We start from the raw sequence: 17,193 nt of genomic DNA on the forward strand, positions 1-17,193 counted from the left end.
AAAAAAAGAATAATTTTCTAAGTTTTAGAAAGTTTTAAAATCAGAAAAGAGAGCAATCATTTCAAATTTGTATACAGGCCAAAAATGTAACTAAAATAAAATAAGTATATTGGGAAAAAATACCTGTAACAAATTTCACACAGTTTTATTCACAAATGTACCAAATAAACTGCTTAAAACATACACATTAATACTCCAAAAAAGGCAAATGAACAAAAGAACAACAATGACCAAATGTGAAAGTAATCAAAGAAATATAAATTATAATATGTCTCATTTTCACCACTAAATCCTTTTGTAAAAAACCAACTTTTTTTTTTTTTTTTTTTTTTTGAGACAGAGTCTCGCTTTGTTGCCCAGGCTAGAGTGAGTGCCGTGGCGTCAGCCTAGCTCACAGCAACCTCAAACTCCTGGCTCAAGCAATCCTCCTGCCTCAGCCTCCCAAGTAGCTGGGACTACAGGCATTCGCCACCATGCCCGGCTAATTTTTTGTATATATTAGTTGGTCAATTAATTTCTTTCTATTTATAGTAGAGACGGGGTCTCGCTCTTGCTCAGGCTGGTTTCGAACTCCTGACCTGGAGCAATCCGCCCGCCTCGGCCTCCCAGAGAGCTAGGATTACAGGCGTGAGCCACCGCGCCCGGCCTAAAAACCAACTTTTATTCCTTTCATTATAAAATGTAAACTCCTTGTAGAAAATTTGGCAAATTCAGAGAAATATAAACAGAATATAATTCCAAAAACCTTCCACATAAGACAACTTCTAAAATACATGTGTGTGTATTTATATCTGATATATGTGTGATTCTGCATTCTAAATGAGGAAAACTTTCGGGGGGGGGGTGGCTCACACCTGTAATCCTAGCACTTTGGGAGGCCAAGGTGGGCAGATTGCTCAAGGTCAGGAGTTCAAAACCAGCCTGAGCAAGACCCGTCTCTACTATAAATAGAAATTAATTGGCCAACTAATATATATATATATACAGAAAAAATTAGCCGGGCATGGTGGCGCATGCCTGTAGTCCCAGCTACTTGGGAGGCTGAGACAACAGGATTGCTGGAGCCCAGGAGTTTGAGGTTGCTGTGAGCTAGGCTGACGCCACAGCACTCTAGCCTGGGCAACAAAGCAAGACTTTGTCTCAAAAAAAAAAAAAAAATGAGGAAAACTTTCAAAAATCAATAAGACTAACAATACCCAATAACAGCACAAGGATAATACATTCCTATAAAACTGAGTATACTACTGTAACACTCATGTACTTTTATCATTCATCAAATTGTGACCCTATTGTATGCTGGGTAATGTACTCAGTGGTGAGGATATGATAAAAATTAAGCCCACTTCTTCTCAAGAAATACAGTGTCTACTAGAAGACAAAGAAATAAATAAAAGTGACATTAAGGAATAAAAGGTGCTATGATAGAGGTACACAAACAATACCTTAAATAATTCTCTAAATTAACTTGGATTTAGTCCAGTGTACTTTCCACTATCTTATATTATCATTGAAAACTACCTTATTATTATTTTTAAACAATATCAGGCAAGAGAAAAGAAGGAAGGCAGCAAGGCAGGCTCTATAAGAAATAGGTCTCTCTACTCTTCTGATACATTTTTACTTTCTTGAATTAAGACTAAATTTACATACACTGAAATATAACAATCATTATTGTAAAACTCAATGACTTTTGGCAAATGTTTAAAAACTACATAAAAGATATTTATTGTAATATGTATGTACCAACAGAAAAATGAAATTATTTTATAATATCCAAATATGCATTCACTGGATTATTACAATACCACAAGAAATGAATGAGGTAAAAGCAACTTAGATTATGAGAAATCCTTATTACATGTTAATTAAAAGAAAAATTATAAAATTATAAATTACAAATGTATAAAATTATAAAATTTATAAAAATATAAAAATCATAAAATTATAAAATCCCAAATATACCATGATTATAAGTACTTAAAATATACACATGTAAACAACAGAAACATGCAAAAATAAAAATGTCAGGTAAGAAAAAAATGGATGACATTTTCTCCCTCTTATCATGCTAAATTGTCTTTAAATTAGGGGGGAGTGATAGAATTCTAGTAATCTACTAACATCTTTGATGCTACTTTCTATGGTGTACAGTCTAACACCAACTATAAGGACACAAATTTATCATGTAATTTACATAAGCTTTCAGAATACCTTGTTCTTTAAGAGACACCAATATAGCTTTGATAACATTATATAAATCCTACTACACAAAAACTATATAACAAAAAAATTTCAAAATCCCAACTAAAGACACTGATTATCTTGCACGATATTTAAACCAATAAATCTAAAACATAATTTAAGAAACAAAGTTAAGTTTTTATTAAACATGTTAAAACCTCATATTCCAATCAGTTTCTGCTCAATCCATATACTTCAAATATAAATGCTGGTAAAATAATATAGAATAAGAAATAGCACAAGATTTTCTAGAAATCTAGAAAAACTTCCAGAGCATAAATTAGTTTTCAGATTGACCCCTAGCCACAACGGCTGGATGATCCAGACCTTAGTCTTTACACCACATATCCTGTATCAAACAGGATTACAGCAATGGGAACCAGTCAGAAAACTAGAAAACTGAGAAAAGGTCTCTGTTAGATGTACTGTTTTGGCTCTCAATTAACTCAATTTTAATACCTAAAATCAGGCACAGTAGCTCACACCTATAATCCCAATACTTTGGGAGGCCAAGGTGGGAGGATTGTTTGTAGGCCAGGAGTTTGAGACCAGCCTGGGCAACACAGAGATCCTCCCCAACCCGCTCACACGCATCATCTCAACAAAAAGTAAAAATAAAACAAGGAGCCAGGCACAATGGCATGCACCTATAATCCTAACAACTCAGGAGGCTGAGGCAGATGATCGCTTCAGGCCAGAAGTTCGATGCCACAGCAAACTGTGACCTCTGCCACTGCACTCCAGAGCTTAAGCAACAGAGCAAGAACCTGTTCCCCACCCAAAAAAAAAAAATGTATAATTTCTCAGGTATCAAAAACTAAGAAAGGGATATATGGCTCCCACAATATTTTTACATTACACAACTAACTAAGCTCTACTAGACAAAAACATATGATTATTTTCAATAAATGCCCAGAAACATTTAAAAGATCACATTATAGAGATATTAAGCATATTACTCTGGTTGTACATCTATCAAGGAGGACAATTCAATAATAAATATGGCTTACCTATATGGCCAACTTTAACTTTAAATGGTACATCCAGTTGACTCTACGAAAAAAAAAATGTGAGTATATATATGTGTGTGTGTGTATATCTATATATATAAAACATTAGTATATAGAGTTCAACAATACAGATAATTACTTTTTTCTTCCAAGAATTATTTGAAGGGCTTTTTAATTAATTTACACATCCTCTTTACCACCAACATTTATTTAAATATATATACAACTGAAATATTATTCTCAAATCCATAAAATTCAGGTTGGCTGCTCTTTTTATAATTAGAGTCTACAATACTGACCACAAAAACTACCCTACCAGAATCATTACCATTTGGGGATTATTTTAAGAAAAGAGTGGGAAATGCTACTGTAAATTTATGCTTTTCAAGAGATTAAAACTTCATTTTGCGAAACTCATACTTTGAAAAAAAAATATTTTCAAAAAAATTATTCAGACTCAATGGGTGAAGAGCAGCCTGAAAATAAATGGTGCTAGGAAAACTGGATATCCACTTGCAGAAACATGAAGCTGGACTATTATCTTACACCATATACAAAAATTAATTCACAATGGATCAAAGATCTAAACATAAAAGCTAAAATTATAAAATCCTTAGAGGAAAACATAAGGGAAAATCTTCATGACATTAGACTTGCTAATGATTTCTTGGATGTGATAACAAAAGCACAGGTAATGAAAAAAATTGTTGAACTGGTCTTTATCAAATTAAAAACTTTTATGCATCAAAGGACACTGTCAACAGTGGGATAAGGCAACCCATAAAATGGGGGAAATATCTGCAAATCATATATAGACATGAAGAATATATAAAGAACTCCTACAACTCAATAACAACCAAAAACCCTGGTTAAAGAATGGCAAGGAACTTAACAGACATTTTTCCAAACAACATAGACAAATAGCAACACTCAGACAAAAGGATGCTCAACGTTACTAGTTATCGGGGAAATACTAATCAAAATAATCTACCACTTCACATCCACTAAGATGGCTATTATAAAAAAAAATGGGGGATTTAGAGGATGTGGATAAATTAGAACATTCATGCATTTCTGAAGGGAATGTAAAATGGTGTAACCACTACAGAAAAAACTTTGGCAGTTCCTAACAAAGCTAAATACAGCAGGAGTGCTTGAGCCCAGAAGTTTGAGGTTGCTGTGAACTAGGCTGATGCCATGGCACTCACCCTAGCCTGGGCAACAAACTGAGACTCTGTCTCAAAAAAAAAAAAAAAATACAGAATTACCATATGATCCAGAAATTCCACTCCTACACTTGTATATCCCCAAAGAAACTGAAAGCAGTGACTAGAACAAACACATGTACATCAAAGTTCACTGCAGCATTATTCACAAGAGCCAGAAGACAAATACAACCCAAGTGTTCATCAACAAGTGAATGGATAAACAAAATGTGGTATATACATAGACTGTGATACTATTCAGCCACAAAAATGAATGATGTTCTGATACATGCTACAATATGGATGAACCTTAAAGATATTATACTAAGTGAAATAAGCCAGATAGATATAAAAGGACAAATATGGCATGATTCCACTTCTATGCCTAGAATAGCCAAATTTAGAGACTGAGAGTAGATTAGAGGTTACCAGGGCCTATGGAAAGAAGGAATGGAGTTAATTCTTTTGGGATGTGAAAACTTTGGGAAACAGATACTGGTGAGGGTTGCACAACATAGTGAATGTAATTAATGCCACTGAATTGTATGCTAAAATGTGTTTAAAACAGTTTTAAAAAAACTCAGAAACTGGAAAACAAGCATTCAAAATAAAAACATATGAGAATAAATAAAAACCTAAGTATTTTTAAATAAGAAAAATTATACTGTCAGTTTATGCTTTTAGGGAGATTAAAATTCTATTTTGCAATATTTACATTTTGAAAAAATTTTTCTAAAAAATTTTCTTGAACTTAAATAATTTAAGGTGGCAAACTGAATCAGGAAGAAGTGTACATAATTAAATGCAACAACATTACAAATTTATCACAGACAAAACCTACCAGGGCATTTTCTTTAATTTGAAGATTCTTGAGGAATACAGCTCCTAAAAAAGATTATTAAAAAATAAACTTGAAACAATCAAGTATTTTTCACTCCTGCTAAGAAAAAATAATCATAAATAATGTAAATAAAAGAAAACAGAACTATTTGCAATCTTATTAACTCACCTTCATTCTTCTACAGTCTAAGATGGTATGTTTGACCAAAACTTCAGATTGTAAATTCTGACCTCTGCAGTTATAGCTCAATGTTAATGTATACAATCATTTTAATCAGAATTATATAAATAATACAAATCTAACAAAGTAGTATGACACAAGATCAATATACAAAAATTGAATTGTATTTAAATATACCTGTAATGAACAGTTAAGGGGAAAAAATTTTAAAAATCCAAAATCAATTAGCCCCAAGATGTGTAAATATAAATTTCCCAAATTCAAATGCAAAAAGAAAATGAGAAAAATAACAAAAATAGAATGTCCAAGAACTGTAAGGCAATTATAAAAGCAGTAACGTATAGGTGATGGGACAACTGAAGTGAAAAAAATGAGACAGAAGAGCAAAAAAAAAAAAAAAAGAAAAAGAAAAAGAAAATTTGGAATGATGGCTGAGAAATTTCCAAATTTATGATAAAAATACCATAGATCCAGGAAGCTCAGAAACCACCAAACAGGATAAATACCAAAAATCTACATGTAGACATGTCATAATCAAAGAACAGAAAATCAAAGATAATCTCAAAAGAAAGAAGAGAGGGAAAAAAAAACCCATACCTGTAGAGCTACAAGTCAAAGAATTATACCACACCACTTTACAAATCATGAAAGCAAAATGAGTAAAATATGTAAAGTGTTGAACAAAAACAACCAATTTAGAATTCTGTACCCACTGAAATTATTCTTCAAAAATAAAAAGGAGGGCCGGGCGCTGTGGCTCACGCCTGTAATCCTAGCTCTTGGGAGGCCGAGGCAGGCGGATTGCTCAAGGTCAGGAGTTCAAAACCAGCCTGAGCAAGAGCGAGACCCCGTCTCTACTATAAATAGAAAGAAATTAATTGGCCAACTGATATATATATAAAAAAATTAGCCGGGCATGGTGGCGCATGCCTGTAGTCCCAGCTACCCGGGAGGCTGAGGCAGAAGGATCACTCGAGCCCAGGAGTTTGAGGTTGCTGTGAGCTAGGCTGACGCCACGGCACTCACTCTAGCCTGGGCAACAAAGCGAGACTCTGTCTCAAAAAATAAAAAATAAAAAATAAATAAAAAATAAAAAAATAAAAAGGAGGGAATGATGCCAGAGAGATGGCATTCTAGGAAGCTACAGGCCCTCATTCCCCCAAAGAAACATCAAGTAAACAAAAAACTGACCAAAATAACTGTGAGAACTCTAAAAACTGGTTAAGGATCTATAGCAACCAGGCAAATGCCCAACCAAGAAAAAAGGAAAAGCCATACCACAAGTGGACAATAAAGATGACATTGTTAACACTGCAGAAAAGTATCTACAGACCACATGGTGAAACTGTTTCATGAGATTACTGAAGTCTAGACTAGAGTAGTATGTACTCATAACAGAACAAGATATCGTCAGTTTATAAAAACAAAAAGAGACTTCTAAGACAAAAACCATCATTAGTAAGGCAATGGTTCTGGTGGAAACATTTAAAAAAGCCAGCCAGCAGAACGCCGCCTCATCCCTACAGGACCAAATCCCTGGTCCCTCCACTGCACATGATGTTTCTTCTCACCTAAAAAAAATACAGTACAGTATACAATAACCTTTTAGTCAAAACACAGCATTATAGGTAGAGACTGAAAGCCTGCTGTTGTTTGTTATTTACTGTATTAATGGTATGTTATATTTCTTACTGTTAAGTACTTACATGTGAGTAAGTGTAAGAAAATGGCTGCTTATTGGTAGCATATAAATTCAGAGTCAGGAATAATGGTGATGCCAAATAACTACAGATTGTCTACATGGGTGGCTGAAATAGTGATATTTTTGCTTTCTGATGGTTCAATATACACAAACTTTGTTTCATGCAAAAATTATTTAAAATATTATATAAAATTACCTTCAGGCTATGTGCATAAGGTGGTATACATGAAATATAAATGAATTTCATGTTTAGACTTGAGTCCCATCCCCAAGATATCTCATTAAGTATATGCAAATATTCCAAAATCTGAAAAAAAATCCAAAACACTTCTGGTCCCAAGCATTTCAGGTAAGGGATACTGAACCTGTACTAATATCAGACATATAGACTTTAAGTCAAAACCTGTTACAAGAAACAAAGGAGGGCATTATATAATAATAAAAGGGGCACATTTTACTAAGATACAATAATTATAAACAATATGAACCGAACATCGGACCACCAAAACATATGAAGCAAACACTGACAGAATTGAGGAGAGAAATAGATAGCACTACAATAATAACAGGATACTTCAATACCCCACTTTCAATAATGGATAGAACAATCAGACAGGAGATTAATAACGAAATAGAGGACGTGAACAACACTATTAACTGGACCAAAAAAACATACAGAATTCTTCACCCAACAATACAATATACACTTTTCTCAAGCGTACACATGGGACATTCTCCAGGACACACCATATGTTACATCACAAAACAAGTGTCAAAAAGTTACAAAAGAGAAAAGATGACCTATAAATGGTCAAAAAGATATATGAAAAATGTTCAACAATACCAATCATCAGGGAAATGCAAATGAAATATGACCTCACCCCAATTAGAATGGCTATCATCAAAAAGATGAAAAATAACAAATGCTGGCATGACTGGAGAAAGGGAAACTCTTACACACTGTTGCGCTAAATAAAATAAGCCAGGCACAGAAAGACAAATACCACATGATCTCACGCATGGATGGAATCTAAAAAAGTGACTGTCATAGAAGTAAAGACTAAAATAGTGGGCCGGACATGGTGGCTCAAGCCTATAATCCTAGCACTCTGGTTAGGCCGAGGCGGGAGGATCCTTGAAGTTCGAGACCAGCCTGAGCAAGAGTGAGGCCCTGTCTCTACTAAAAGAACAGAAAGAAATTAGCTGGACAACTTTAAAAAATATATATTTTATATATATATAAATAAATGTATAATAAACATATAGTATATATTTACATAATTATATATAATATATATAAATAAATATAAAAATATATATGATTTTTTTTAAGTTGTCCAGCTAAGTTCTTTCTGTTCTTTTTGCCTATAGTCCCAGCTACTTGGGAGGCTGAGGCAATAGGATTTCTTGAGCCCAGGAGTTTCAAGTTGCTGTGAGCCAGGCTGATGCCACACACTCTAGTCCAGGCAATAGAATAAGACTCTGTCTCAAAAAAAAAAAAAAAAAAAAGAGTAAAATAGTGGTTACCTGAGGCTGAGGAGGGGGGAGTGGGAAAGACTGATCAACAGATACAAAGTTACAGTTAGAAGGAATAAGTTCTAGTGTTCTATTGCACAGTAGGGTGACTATGGTTAACAATATTGTATTGTATATTTTAAAATAGCTAGAAGAGAGGATTTTGAATGTTCTCACCAAAAAGAAATGATAAATGTATGAGGTGATGGATATACTAAATACCAACTTCATCATTACACAATGTATACATGTATTAAAACATCACACTGCACTCCATAAATATGTATAATTATGTGTCAATGAAAAACAAAATTTTAAAAATTTTAAAATCTGAAATCATGCAACCCATCTTTTCCAATAACAATGGAATGAATCTCGAAATAAATAGAAGGAAAACAGAACAATCCACAAATATGGTAGAATTAAACACTCAAACAAGAAATGGGTCAAAGAAACCACAAGAGAAATTAGAAAATATCTTGACCCAAATGAAAATGAACATATAACATACCATCATAATTAATAAGATGCAGTGAAAGGAGTGATGGCAGGGAAATTTTGAGCTGTAAATGTTCATGCTAACAAAGAAGAAATATTCCAAATCAACAAACTAAATTTACACCTTAAGAAAACAGAAAATAAAACTAAGCCCAAATCCAGTAGAAGGAAAGAAATAATAGAGCAGATGGCCAAGCGCAGTGGCTCACACCTATAATCCTAGCACTCTGGGAGGCAGAGGCAGGAGGATCACTCAAGGTCTGGAGTTCAAATCCACCCTGAGCAAGAGCGAGACTGTCTCTACTAAAAATAGAAAGAAATTAATTGGCCAACTAAAAATATAGAAAAAATTAGCTGGGCATGGTGACACATGCCTGTAGTCCCAGCTACTCACGAGGCTGAGGCAGAAGGATTGCTTGAGCGCAGGAGTTTGAAGTTGCTATGAGCTAGGCTGACACCATGGCACTCTAGCCAGGGCAACACAGTGAGGCTCTGTCTCAAAAAAAAAAAAAAAGAAAAACAAATAATAGAGCAGGGATAACCAAAATAGGGAATAGAAAAACAATACAGAAAAAAAAAAAAAAATCAAGCAAGAGTTAGTTCTTCAAAAAGATCAACAAAATTGACAAGCCTTTAAGTAGACTATCAAAAAAAGTTATTTTAGCCCAGAAATGGAGGAGCTATTATCACCAATTTTACAAAAATAAAGGGGATTGTAAGAAAGTACTATGAATAACTGTACAACAACAAATTGGATAATCTAGATGAGATGGAGGAATTCCTAGAAACATACAACACACCAAGCTGAGAGTTAATAAAATAGATCATCTGAACAAACCTATAACTATTAAGGAGATTGACTCAGTAATCAAAAACTTCCGAACAATAAAAAAGCCAACAACCAGATGGTTTCACTGGTGAACTCTATCCAACATTAAAAAAAGAATTAACATCAATCCTCCTTAAACTCTCCCAAAAGACTGAAGAGAGGGGAACACTTCCAAACTCCTCCTATGAGGCCAACATTACTCTAATATCAAAGCCAGATAAAGACATGAAAAGGAGGGAAAGAACAAAAATGAAACTACACACCAATATCCCTGATGAATACTTACGCAAAAATCCTCAACAAAATACTAGCAAACAAAATTCAATAGCACATTAAAAGAATTAGATACCATAACCCAAAAGGATTTATTCCTAGAGCGCAAGAATTATTCAACATAAGAAAATCAATCAATGTAACACCACTTTAAGGAAATGAAGGAAAACCACATAATCATCTCAATTGACATAGAAAAGGATATGAAAAACTTCAGCACACTTTCATGACAAAAAAAAAAAAAAAAAAACAGGAATAAAAGGAACCTATCTCAACATAATAAAAGCCATGTATAAAAAGCCCACAGCTAACATTCACAATGGTGAAAGACTGAAACCCCTTCCTCTAAGATCAGGAACAAAGATAAGGATATCCACTTTTGCCACTTCTATTCAACATAGCACTGAAAGACCTAGCCATAACAATTTGGCAAGGAAAAGAAAGAAAAGGCATCCAAAGTGGAAAAGAAACAGTAAAATTATCTCTGTTCACAGATAGAATGGTCTTATACATAGAAAACTCTAAGTATTCTACCAAAAAAAGTTATAATTAAAGTATTTAGCAATGTTGCTAGATATAAAATCAACATGAAAAATCAATTTTGTTTCTATATATTAAACATGAACAGTACAAACAGGAAATAAGAAAACAATTCCATTTACAATAGCATCAAAAATAATATTTAGGAATAAACCTAAGGAGCATCAATACTATGCAAAATGATCTACAGATTCAATGCAATTCATATCAAAATCTCAACATTTTTTGGAGAAATACAGAAATCCATTCTTAAATTCAACATTAAATATCCAAAAAAATCTTGAAAAAAAATGAAGAAAGAAGTCTCATACTTCCTGACTTTAAAACTTATTAAAACTGGAGGCTGAGGCAGCAGGATTGCTTGAGCACAGGAGTCTGAGGTTGCTATGAGCTAGGCTAACGCCACAGCACTCACTCTAGCCTGGGCAACAAAGCGAGACTCTGTCTCAATAAATAAATAAATACAACTTATTAAAAGCCACTTTAATCAAAACAGTGTGGTACTGGCTTACAAACACACAAACCAGTGTAACAGAATAGAAAATCCAGAAATAAAACCTCACATACACAGCCAAATAATTTTCAACAAGGGTGGCATGACCATTTAATTTGGAAAGGACAGTCTTTTCAATAAAAGCTGTTGAAGGAACTGGATATACACAGCAAAAGAACGAAGATGAATCCTTATCTTACACCATATTCAAAAATTAACTCAAAATGGATCCAAGAGTTAAATGTAAAACCATATAAAACTCTTAGAATAAAGCAATTTCTTGGATATGACACCAAAAGCACAGGCAACAATAGAAAAAATGGGTGAATTGAACTTCATCAAATTTAAAACTTTTGTGCATCATAGGACACTATCGTCAGTGTAAAGTTAACACAGAAAATGAGGGGAAATATCTGCAAATCATATATTTGATAAGGGGCCAATACCTAGAATATATTTTTAAAATTTTCTACAACTCAAAAACAAATACCTGATTAAAAGATGAGCAAAAGACTTAAACATTTTTCCAGTGAAGATATACAAATGGCCAATAAGCCCATGAAAACATGTTCAACATCACTAATTAAAGAAATGTAAATAAAAACTATAAGATAGCACCTCATACCCATTACAGTAGCTACTATCAAAAAAGGAGAACAGGCCGGGCAAGGTGGCTCACGCCTGTAATCCTAGCACTCTGGGAGGCTGAGGCAGGAGGATCACTCAAGGTCAGGAGTTTGAAACCAGCCTGAGCAAGAGTGAGACCCTGTCTCTACTAAAAATAGAAAAGAAATTAATTGGCCAACTAAAAATGCATAGAAAAAATTAGCTGGGCATGGTGGCACATGCCTGTAGTCCCAGCAACTCGGGAAGCTGAGACAGAAGGATCGAAGAGCCCAGTAGTTTGAGGTTGCTGTGAGGTAGGCTGACGCCATGGCACTCTAACCCAGGCAACAGAGTAAGACTCTGTCTCAAAAAAAAAAAAAAAAAAAACATAAGCGTTGGTGAGAATGTGAACAAACTTCAACCCTCATACACTACTGGGAGGAATGTAAAACAGTGCAGCTACTATGGAAAGTAATATAATGGTTCCTCAAAAAATTAGAATTACCATATGATCCAGTAATTCTACTTCTGGGTACATACACAAAAAATTTGAAAGCACAGACCCAAAGAAAATACCCATGTTCAGGCCGGGCGCGGTGGCTTATGCCTGTAATCCTAGCACTCTGGGAGGCCGAGGTGGGAGGATCGCTCGATGTCAGGAGTTCGAAACCAGCCTGAGCAAGAGAGAGACCCTGTCTCTACTAAAAATAGAAAGAAATTAATTGACCAACTAAAAATATATATACAAAAAATTAGCCGGGCATGGTGGCGCATGCCTGTAGTCCCAGCTACTTGGGAGGCTGAGGCAGTAGGATCGCTTGAGCCCAGGAGTTTGAGGTTGCTGTGAGCTAGGCTGACGCCATGGCACTCACTCTAGCCTGGGCAACAGAGTGAGACTCTGTCTCAAAAAAAAAAAAAAAAAAATACCCATGTTCACAACAGCATTATTCACAATACCCAAAAAGCAAAACAACCCAAGTATCCATCAACAGAGAAATGGAGAAAAAAACAGGTGGTTGTGTATATACCATGGGATATTATTCAGCCTGAAAAATTATTGAAATTCTGACATATGCTACAACATGGAGGAATATTAAGAACAACATGCTAAGTAAAAGATGTCAGTTATAAAAGGCAAATACTATATGATTCCACTCATACTAGGTACCAAATGGGCAGTTGTTGCTTATTGGATACAGTGTTTCAGTTTCAAAGATGGTTGGTTGTGATGGTTGCACAACAATGTAAATTTACTTAATGACACTGAAGTGTATACTTAAAATGATTAGACAATAAATGTGTATTTTACCACAATTTTCTCAATGGGGAGAATGAAGGAGAAATAAAAACCTTTCCAAGATGAACAAAAACTGATATAATTTGTAGACCTCCAGTAGACCTCCCTTACAAAAAATATTAAAAAGGAGCTATTCAGATAGAAGGAAAATGATACATCAGAAATTCAGATTTACAGGAACATTAGAGAAATAATAAATGAAGGTAAAATTAAGTCTTTTACTTTCCTTATTCTTAAATAATCAAGTAGAAAACTAGTTGTTTAAATAATAATTGTAACAATACATTGGATTATAGCTTATGGATAAGAGAAATTAATGACAAAAATGTTATAATGGGCAGAAGGGAGGACTTTGAGTACTCTGTTATAAGATACCTCCATTATCCATGAAGCTGTAGACTGTTATTTGAATGCAGACTTATATTAGTTTTAGATAAGAATACAGCATATTCTAAGATAACCACTGGAAAAAAAATTAAGAAGTATAACTGATATGCTAAGAGAGGAGAGAAAAATAAAATCATACAAAGCACTCAATTAAAACCAGAGAAGGCAAAAGAGGGGAGGATTGTTTATAAGGAAACAAAGAAGTACAACAAACAGAAAAAAGCTATAAATATGATAGATATTGTCAAAGAAAAAAGTTTTTTCTCTGTACTCTTGTAAGTAGGAAGGGAGGGTCTCCACACAATAGGAGTTCAACCAACTTAAATAATCAACCTGTTCTGCAGCCTTTGTTTATGCTAAAAGAAGTCAGAATAAAAGAATATACACCATACAATCCCATTTATATGAAATTCTAGAAAACTAATATAACATATAGTAACAGACAAATGAATCAGTGGCTACTTGGGAAGAAGAGAGGTAAAAAGGGCCAAGAGGGTTAAGAGATAGGGATTGCCAAGGGGCACAAAGAAACTCTTGGGTGTATGGGATATGTTCCTTATCTTGACTGTGATTATGGTTACTTTTTTGCATATATATGCCAAAACTTATCAAATTGTAGATTGTAAATATGTGTATTTTACTATATGTCAATTAGATCTCAATAAAGCTGTTAATACATATATTAATCACAAATCTAGATAGTATATGGATATGTACTATAAAATCTCATAATACTTTTTATAATTTTCCATCAGTTTTAAAGTTCTCTGAAAGTATCTTAGAACATGGGTATAAATATAACATTTAAGAAATTAGAATTAGTAATTATCACTAGACTGTAAGAATTATTTACATTCCTGTCACAGATGAATGACTCCTTAAAATCAGAAACTAACTGAATCTTCATCATCCTGTATAGCCCCTGGTATAAAGGGATATGCAGTAAGAGGCCACTGAAAGTAAGACTCTATTATAAAGAGAAAACTGGGAGATTAACATTTAAAAAACATAATATGTATATTATTTAAAAACAAAAAATCTGAGCCTCTAATATTACATAAAAAGGTCAGTCATAAAAAAAATTATAAATTTGTCTGAGTATCATTATTTTGGAGAATAAAAGAAAACAAATTTGGAAGACTAAATTAAGAAGGGGCTATAAAATACAGGTACTTCCTGTGTTACAGATGATAATTCTATCACACAAGCCACCCTTACTATTGCTTTCGTCTCTGACTTTCTAATACTTTTTCCCTGAAAGTCCTCTTAAAATGTACCCAGTTGTGCATCAGACTCCCCAGTGTAATTTGTTTAAAAAAAAAAAAAAAAAAGATTTTGGTGTCATATTCCAAATAATCATTTCTGGGGAAGGGTTCAAAAATCTGTATTCATAATGAATACCTATGGCTGATTCTGATGCATCCTGGCTCTTAAAAGAAATATGTGAAATGGCCGGGCGCTGTGGCTCACGCCTGTAATCCTAGCTCTTGGGAGGCCGAGGCAGGCGGATTGCTCAAGGTCAGGAGTTCAAAACCAGCCTGAGCAAGAGCGAGACCCCGTCTCTACTATAAATAGAAAGAAATTAATTGGCCAACTGATATATATATAAAAAAATTAGCCGGGCATGGTGGCGCATGCCTGTAGTCCCAGCTACTCGGGAGGCTGAGGCAGAAGGATCACTCAAGCCCAGGAGTTTGAGGTTGCTGTGAGCTAGGCTGACGCCACGGCACTCACTCTAGCCTGGACAACAAAGCGAGACTCTGTCTCAAAAAAAAAAAAAGAAATATGTGAAATGCTAAATGCTTGGAAAAGTTGAAAGGATGAAACTCAAATTAATCTATTAAATATTCTACCTCCCTAACTTGATATATGAGAAGGGTGGAGAATTGTAAATAAAAGTATATAAAAAGTATACTTTACCAACATAAAAATTTGCAAAGAGTCAGTCCTGGGATGAACCTCAATTCCTTTTTCTCCTACAAAATAGACAGCTTCCAGCAATCAGTCTACTTAGTGTATTGTAGCATTCTTCTCCTATAGTACAATAAAATAGGTTTTCCAGAAGCTCTTCATTCACATATAATAATGCTTCGAAGAAAAAATGGATTCTGATTTCCAAAGAATCATTTCAGAAACAAATATTCAGAATACCACCCATTATTAGTAATGCGTGAATACTAATTGATACTTTTATCATGCTAATAGTGAATTTAATTTAATCATTACACAGAAGCCTAGCAAAAGCACACATTTACAAGTAATAGGTCTTCACATTAGTTCATAAAATATTAAGTCCTAAAATTTTTCTTACGCAACAATTAACTATTACCAAAATTTTCAATGTTTTTTAAAAATATTCTAAGTTTATCAAAAGTTACTGATTTTGAAAACTCACAGTATATTTTTTAAAAACTACTCCAGCTACTACTTAAAGCTTTATCAACATAAAATTGATTTCTACAGATAAAAACACTGACATTTTTAAAATTATATGATAAAGACCAAAACTGGAGAGATCCCATTACCTAACTTCTAGGCTTAACCACAAAGCTATAGTTATCAAGACAGTATGGTATTGGCGAAATGACAGGCATGTAGATCATTGGAACAGCATACAATCCAAAAATAAATTCACATAACATTAAATCTACTGATTTTTTACAAAAGCACAAAGTAATTCAATGGTGAAAGGCTAGTCTTTTCATCCAATGGTGCTGAACAACTGGATATTTTGCATCCACATGCAAACAATTCTACCTTAACCTTCAACCCATATCACATACCTTATACAAAAAATGAGCCCAAAACCTAAACATAAAACTATAAAACTTCTACAAGAAAACATAGAAGAACATCTCTGTGACTTTAGGTTAGGCAAAGATGTCATAGATGACACCAAAAGCTGTAACTCTTAAAAGAAATTTTTGATAAACTGGACTTAATCAAAATTAAAAACATTTCCTCTGCAAAAGACATAATACAAAAAGACTAGGAGATAATATTTTCAAATCACATGTCTGACAAAGCACTTATATCCCTAATATTTAAAGAACTCGATTCTCAGCAATAAGAAAACACATACCTTGGAAAAAAATTTGGCAGTTTCCCAAAAGGTTAAACATAGTTACCACATGACCTAGCAATTCTACTTCTAGGTATGTAGCCAAAAGAATTTAAAACATATGTCCACAAAAAACTTGTACATAAATGTTCATAGTGGCATCATTCATAATAGGCAAAAAGTAGGAATAAACCTAAATGTCTATCGGCTGGTGAGCTGACCAACAAAATGTGGTATATCTGTACAATGGAATATTATTCAACTACAAAAGAGAATGAAATATTGATACATCCATCAACAAAGATGAGCCTTAAAAATATAATGTTAAGTTAAAGAAGCCAGAAACAGCAAGGCACATATTGTATGATTCCATTTAAATGAAACGTCACAGAATGGGCTAATCCATCGAGACAGAAAGCAGATTAATGGTTACTAGAGGCAGGGTGCAGAGGAATGGGAGGAAATGGTGAGGGACTGCTAACGGAGATGAGGTTTATTTTGGGTGTATAGAAATA

General features: G+C 33.9%; 1 protein-coding gene across 3 annotated transcripts in view; it reads right to left on the bottom strand.

The window, feature by feature from the left end:
- The window catches only part of VPS13A (vacuolar protein sorting 13 homolog A), a 221,528-nt gene that overhangs the window by 200,926 nt on the left and 3,409 nt on the right, over nucleotides 1-17,193 (bottom strand). For all 3 annotated transcript variants that reach the window (XM_020289260.2, XM_012759772.3, XM_012759771.3), the window contains exons 2-3: nucleotides 5,298-5,341; nucleotides 3,252-3,294 (exon numbers count right to left, since the gene is read on the bottom strand). In XM_020289260.2, the coding sequence (XP_020144849.2) occupies nucleotides 3,252-3,294; nucleotides 5,298-5,341 (87 nt within the window). The remainder of the gene's footprint in view (nucleotides 1-3,251; nucleotides 3,295-5,297; nucleotides 5,342-17,193) is intronic.

This window comes from Microcebus murinus, chromosome 12, assembly GCF_040939455.1.
Source record: "Microcebus murinus isolate Inina chromosome 12, M.murinus_Inina_mat1.0, whole genome shotgun sequence".
NCBI lineage: Eukaryota > Metazoa > Chordata > Mammalia > Primates > Cheirogaleidae > Microcebus > Microcebus murinus.